This window comes from Otolemur garnettii, unplaced genomic scaffold, assembly GCF_000181295.1.
Source record: "Otolemur garnettii isolate 467f Iridium unplaced genomic scaffold, OtoGar3 scaffold00016, whole genome shotgun sequence".
NCBI lineage: Eukaryota > Metazoa > Chordata > Mammalia > Primates > Galagidae > Otolemur > Otolemur garnettii.
The window spans coordinates 21,659,803-21,667,074 of NW_003852411.1; the positions used below are offsets into that span (position 1 = coordinate 21,659,803).

At 35.9% G+C, this 7,272-nt stretch overlaps 1 protein-coding gene across 1 annotated transcript in view; it reads right to left on the reverse strand.

The window, feature by feature from the left end:
• MROH9 (maestro heat like repeat family member 9) overlaps positions 1–7,272 on the reverse strand; it is a 167,937-nt gene that overhangs the window by 13,924 nt on the left and 146,741 nt on the right. Inside the window, exon 19 of the mRNA XM_023510817.1 lies at positions 6,262–6,364. Within this exon, the coding sequence (XP_023366585.1) occupies positions 6,262–6,364 (103 nt within the window). The remainder of the gene's footprint in view (positions 1–6,261; positions 6,365–7,272) is intronic.

The following is a 7,272-nucleotide window of genomic DNA, read 5'->3' on the forward strand; positions in this document are numbered from 1 at the left end:
GAAAAAGTATCCAATGTACACACCCCTATTATGAAATTAATTTAAACCTTTTATATGAAAGCTATAACCTAATAATAGCCTAAGAATATGGGGAGGAGGGAGGAAGAAGGGAGGGGGAAATAGGTGGAGGGAGGAGGATTGGAGGGATCACTTCTGTGGTTTATCTTACAAGGGTACAAGTGAATCTTTCTAAGAGTAGAATATGAATGTTTTAACACAATAACTAAGAAAATGTCATGAAGGCTATGTTAACCAGTTTGATGGAAGTGTTTCGGATTGTGTGTGAAAACCCCACATTGTATCCCAGAAGTGCATTAATGTACACAGTTACCATTCAATAAAAAAATAAAATAAAATAGAATAAAAAAAAGAAAACATGACAGATTAACCAAAATGCCAAGGACTAGGTGGGTAACCAAGTGATCTCAATTGTGTGGAAGAATGTAACTGGTGGTGGTGAGCAGTGTGGTGAATAGGAGTTACACGCTCCATCCACAAGCCATTACCTTTCAGAAATGCAGGTTCAGTGTGACTCAATCTTCCTTTATTCATGAATATTTGGAATCCCAGATATTTATGTAGAAACCCTCAAGTTTTAAATGTTAATAATTGTAACATACTGCTAGCTCTCAATTCAACATCACTGTCCCCTTGTTGCCCACTGAAATAATCATATTCCCAACCATCCCTTGAACTAATGGTGGTTCTGTGATAACTCTGGTCATTGGAATTATAAGTCACTAATTGGGACTTTTAAAGACAGCTTTGTAAAACTGAGCTGGAAAACACACCTTTACTTTTTTGTTTCTTCCTTGGTGTAACGGTGTTGAAATGTTGAAGGTAAACAAAAACACAAATGAGGGTAAAAGCCACCTAGCAAAGATACATGGCAATGGACAGTAATGCAATGAATTTGTACATACATATATCAGTTCTCATAGGTGTAAGCGTAAGTGAGCATAAATTTTCTTGATAGGAGATTACTTAGTCCCCTAAATTTTCTTTCTTTTTTTTTTTATTAAATGATAACTATGTACATTAATGCAATTCTGGGGTACAGTGTGGTGTTTTCAGTACAATTTGAAATATTTTCATCAAACTGGTTAACATAGTCTTCATGTCATTTCCTTAGTTATTGTGTTAAGACGTTCATAGTCTACTCTTAGAAAGATTCACTTGTACCCTTGTAAAATAAACCATAGAAATGATCCCTCCAATCATCCTTCCTACACCCATTTCCTCCATCCCTCTCCCTCCCCATATTCTTAGGCTGTTATTAGGTTATAGATTTCATATGAAAGCTATAAATTAATTTCATAATAGGGCTGTGTACATTGGATACTTTTTCTTCGGTTCCTGGATACTTTGCTAAGAAGAACACTTTCTAGCTCCATCCATGTGAACATGAAGGATGTAAAGTCTCCATCTTTCTTTATGGCTACCCTAAATTTTCTTGATAGGAGATTACTGAGTTCACATTTTGTTTGATATAACCAAATACCTTCTTAGAACTACTAACTCTTTGTGGTCTCCCCAGTAATGTGATTGTCCATTTCCCATAACCTTGATAAAATTGTATAGTATAAAAATTTCGATCTCTGGCAACTTGATGAACAGAAATATTTCATCATTTTAATTTGCATCCCTTTTAATACAAATTTGTGAAAAATTTATGTTCAAGAGTCAAATAATTTTTTTTTTCATGTTCTTTGTCTTTTTTGCTACTGGGTCAATTGTCTTTTCTTATGGATTTGTAAAGATTCTTTAGAAAGTTAGAATCACGAGTTTTCTGTAAATATTTCATCCCAGTTTGGCTTTAACTTTATTATAGTAGATTTGCTTTGCAAAAATGTTTCAATCTTTTCTTTATGGCTGTTTTCAACTTTTACTTGAAAAGACCTCCCCCATCCTGTGAAATTTGTAAAGCAAGATTTTCCATGTTGTTTTATCTAATTTTATTTATTATTATGGTTTCATTTATAGTATTTGAACCTTTGACCATCTGGGATTTATTTAGAGTAAGGAATGAAATAGGAATAAGATAATTAAAAAAAATTCCAGATGGTCTTCCAGGTGTCCCAGTGCCATTTAAGGAATATTACATATTTTCATCAGTGTTAATGAAAGCCAGTGATTCACTTTCTAAAATACTGCATGTTAAGGGGGTTATTTCTAGACGGTGTTTTGTTCCATTTATCTGTCTGTTCATTCCTTGAGATTTTAATTACCGTAGCTATATTAATGTCTGCTGGGCTAATCCTCCATCATTACACTTTTTGGTTAGAATTTCCATTATTCTTGCATACTAACTTTTCTACATTAGTTTAGAAAAAAATAAAAAACCCTGTTAATTTGTTTCAGAAAGAATTGACACATTGTAATTTTGATTCTTTCTTTCCATATCTTTCTATTTGTTCGAATCTTCTCTGTGTCCTGCAGTAGGACACAAAATTGCAAATTTTGTTCATAGGGACACTGCATACATTTTAAAGTTTATTTTCAGATCACTCTTCCTCCCCCCTCTACGTCCATCCTGCCTTCTTTCCTTCCTCCTTCTCTCCATTTCTCTTTCTCATCATCCTCTCTCTCTGCCTTCTTCCCTTAGGAGTCTTTGTTTTTTCTTTCTTCTTTTTCTTCTTTTTTGCACTGTAGTGGTAAAGTGCTTGGCTTCAAATTTCAGGGCACAGTTCAGAGAAGACACAAGTCAGTGCGCTCCTTCCCCAGCCCTGTGGAGACCTGGCAAGGTGCACCTGAGAATTCAGGACGGCTTTAGCCCAATCTCCAACATGCCAGTTGCCGAGTCCCCACCATGCCTGCTGTCTGCTTCAGTGGCTGTGCACAGGCTCCAGGTAGGTCTCTGTTCTAACCACGCAAGCGGTCTGGGGAGTGGTGAGAGCCATCTTGCGGTTCAGTTTGCACTGCGCTGAACCATGCTGAGTGCCCCACATTGCTTCTCTATGATTTTCCATGGCTCCCTCCGACAACTCCTATGTAGGCATCTGCCTACACCTTTTGTTTCTTTCTTTGAGTGCCCCCTGTTGGCAGGCTGCTTTGAGTCTGCATTTATGTCCTCCTGCAATATGTATTCTTTTTGTGACTGGCTTTTCTTTAAACCTTGTCTGTAAGGTTCATCCACGTTGTGCTTATGGTTTTAGGTTTTCATCTTCATTGGTGTATTGTATTTCATTTGTGAATCTACCACAGTATAGTCCTCTCATTGTTGGCTTGCAGGATTGAGTTATAACTAATAGTGCTGCTTTGAGTATTCGAGTACATATCATATTCTAGTATATGTATGTATTTCTGTTAGTTTTCATACAAAATTCCTGAATCATGGGATGCATGTATACATTCAGCTTTAACAGGAATGGCTAAACAGTTTTCTAAAGAGGTTTAGGAATTTTCACTTTCAAGTGTTTAAGGGAGTTCGGCTTGCTCCAAATCCTTGACAACTCTTGGTTTTGTGAGTCATTATTCTAGGCATTATGTTGGCTATATATTATGTTGGCTGGGACAATTTGTGAGTAGCACTGCTATTACTGGATGTTGAGCATACTCTTGCCCATTAAGTGACATTAAATGCTGTACTTACTTGGAAACAGTCTGGCAAGGGAACTTGGAAGATGTTGATACAGAGGTTAGCATTGCAAGGCATAGAGAAAATTTTTTTGTGGGTTCTGCATTGAGAGATGCTAGTTAAGCAGATACAGTTAAGTAGATACTGCATTTTTGCACTAGTTGATCCATTTATTTTTTAGTTGGCTGAATTCCTCTAATAATTTCAGGAAGTATTCATGATGATGGGTTTATTCTGAGTTCTTGTGTTTCTGAAAATGTTTTCCTATTACCTACATGATTGGATAAAATTTTGCTGAATATAAAATTCTTTAGTCACAAATTCTTTTACTTTGGATTTTGTGGGCACTATTCTCCTATGGTTTAAAGCTGAACACTAAAGTGGAAAAGTCTAATACCAATCTCTCTGTCTTCTTATTATGATTTATAGGTGATTTTCTTTTTTCTTTTTCCTAAATTCTTAAAGAAACCTTTAATTTTGGCAGTGCCTGTAGCTCCACGAGCAGGGCGTCAGCCACATACACCGAGGTTGGCAGGTTCAAACCCAGCCCGGGCCAGCTAAACAACAATGGCAACTGCAATAAAAAAATAACTGTGTGGTGTGGTGGACACTAGCTACTCAGGAGGCTGAGGCAAGAGAATCGCTTAAGCCCAAGAGTTTGAGGTTGCTGTGACACCATAGCACTCTACCGAGGGTGACATAGTGAGACTCTGTCTCAAAAAATAAAATAAAATAAAGTAAAATAAAATAAACCCTTAATTTTGAAGTTCCATAGCTTTATTAGGAAATGTCTTCATGTGCATTTAGGAAAATGATTTAAATAATTTATAATCTTAAAAAATTTATCATCTCAGTATATTTAATCAAGTCTTTTATATTTATTTTTTCTTTTCTTTTTCTATATATATATATTTTTTGACATAGGGTCTCTGTCACTCAGGCTGTAGTGCAGTGGCATCACAATAGCTTGCTGAAACCTTGAACTCCTGAGCTCAAGCAATCCTCCTGCCTCAGCCTCCTGAGTAGCTAGGACCACAGATACGTGCTACCATTCCTGGCTAATAATTTCTTAAATTATATTTTTGAAGACTTTTGTCCACTGTAATTGTTCATTTCTTTTCTTCCTGGATTTTATCTATGTATATTTGCATTCATTTTATCTAGCTTCTAGATCTGTCATTGTTCCCTAGTTTTTAAAAACTTTTCCTTGCCTGTTTTTATTTTATTTTGCTAGCATTTCTCAACCCTTGTACTCCTTGTACCTTATTGGGTTATCAGCAATCATGTTTTCTCTTTTGCTAATTACAAATAGTGATAGTTACATACTTTTCTTACATTTTCCCCTATACACTACTTTGAACGCTTATTTTTCATGTGCTCCCAGTATCCCATCATATATTCCCTGTGTGCTTGTATCTATACCTTAGATCAGGTGCCCTCAAACTACGGCCCGCGGGCCACATGCAGCCCGCCTAGGACATTTATCCAGTCCACTGGGTGTTGTTGCCGCTGCTGCCTGTCCTGCTTAGCAGCCAACTCACCTGTAGTCCGGCCCTCCAACTGTCTGAGGCACAGTGAACTGGCCCCCTATTTAAAAAGTTTGAGGACCCCTACCTTAGATCTTTATTTCAAAAAGTTTTGAACTCAGAAATATTTATCCTGATATTTATCTTCTCTGTAGAAAACATTGCCTAAAATTTGTTTTTCTTCTTTTCTTTCCTCTCTTTTTTCCCCTCAAAGTATCTCCAAAGTAACAGAAAGATAATGCTGCTTCCTTTTTAAAAATTGCTTATTTTTAAATTGTGCAATTTTTAAATTATTATATACTGAAGTTTATTTGCAGAAAGTTCCTTGGTATAACTCAGAACAGCAGGAATTCTTTTTGATTTGAAATAAAGTTTTGATGACCTAGATTTCTTCTCTCTGTCTTTCTCTCTCTCTGTGATTACTGTGATTAACGCAGATCGTGAGCTCTAGTGCTGACCATAATTCCCTTTGTCGACTGCCTTAACTAACAGACTCCTCTCTACAACTATGATGTGATTGCAAATTTCCTCATTCATTTCCACTCCTGCTACTCCATAATGCCAATTAGGGTGAAGGGAAGATCTCGTTACCAGGTAGGGAACTCGTTACTAAGTTGAGAATTCCAAAATATGAGATTATTAATTTTGATCCCCACAGTGAGAATCTAAGAACTTTAGTTGTCTTCTCTTAAAGTCTTCCTTGACTCCCATTTTCTTTCTCTCCACATTTTTTTTTTGGCTTTACTGGATTTGGTAGCTCTCTCTCATCTGTTGTACTTTCTGGTTACAGATATCTAAGTTTTGTCGAATATAATATATATATATATTTTAATTATCCTTATTCTTTGGGTAGTGATTTTTAAGCAATTAAGGAGAATAGTGTGAAATGGCCTTTCACCATCTTAAATTTTGAAATCCATCCTGTCTTACACACTTGTATAATTTAATCATAACAGGCATATTCACTTTCTATGTATTATAAAATAGAACTCTATTCTCATCACATATATTAACTTCTATTTATCATAGCTATCACTGTGACAGGTGCTGTTTATCATAAACCAAGAAAATTTATAGCTTTTAACAGAAGACTTCTAGGGACTTCCCTGGCCTACTCTTTTAAGGCAAATTAGGGTGTGAAAATGGAATTATACTTACCTGTTAAAATAACGGATCCTCTCCTCAGATATCCTCGGGAGCTGCCCAGGAATCCTAAACTATCAGAAATCAAATCTGTAATATAGCTCTTGTGAGTAACAAGCTGAGAATAAAAAAAGGGAAAAAACCTTCTGTCAAACACTTTCCAACACATTCTATGAAGCAAATGTCACACTGATACCCCAACCAGGAAACGACCCAACAAGAAAAGAAAATTATAGACCAATATCCTTAATGAATATAGATGCAAAAATATTCAATAAAATCCTAGCAAACAAAATCCAGCAACACATCAAATGAATTATTTACCATGACCAAGTGGGTTTTATCCCAGGGTCTCAAGATTGGTTCAATATATGTAAATATACAAATATACTACATAAACAAAGTAAAAAAACAAAGACCATAGGATTCTCTCAATAGATGCAGAAAAAGCTTTTGACAATATCCAGCATCCTTTCATGATCAGAACACTTAAGAAAATAGGAATAGAAAAAGAAAAAAGAAAACAAGTATAGAAAGGACCTTTCTTAAAGTAATAGAGGCCATCTACAGCAAACCCACAGCTCCACAGCCAATATCATATTGAATGGAGTAAAATTAAAAACATTTCCACTCAGATCAGGAACCAGGCAAGGTTGCCCATTGTCTACACTACTTTTTAACATTGTAATGGAAGTCTTAGCCATTGCAATCAGGCAAGAGAAGGCGATCAAGTGTATACAGATAGTGTCAGAGGAAATCAAACGTTCACTCTTCACTGATAATATGATTGTATATCTGGAAAACCCCAGGGACTCAACCACAAAACTCCTAGAAGTGATCAAGGAATATAGTAGCATCTCAGGATATAAAATCAATACTTGCAAATCAGTAGCTTTTATATATACCAATAATTCTCAAGGTGAAAAAGCCGTCAAGGACTCTATTCCATTCACAGTAGTGCCAAAGAAGATGAAATATTTAGGAGTTTACCTAACAAAGGATGTGAAAGATCTCTATAAAGAGAAC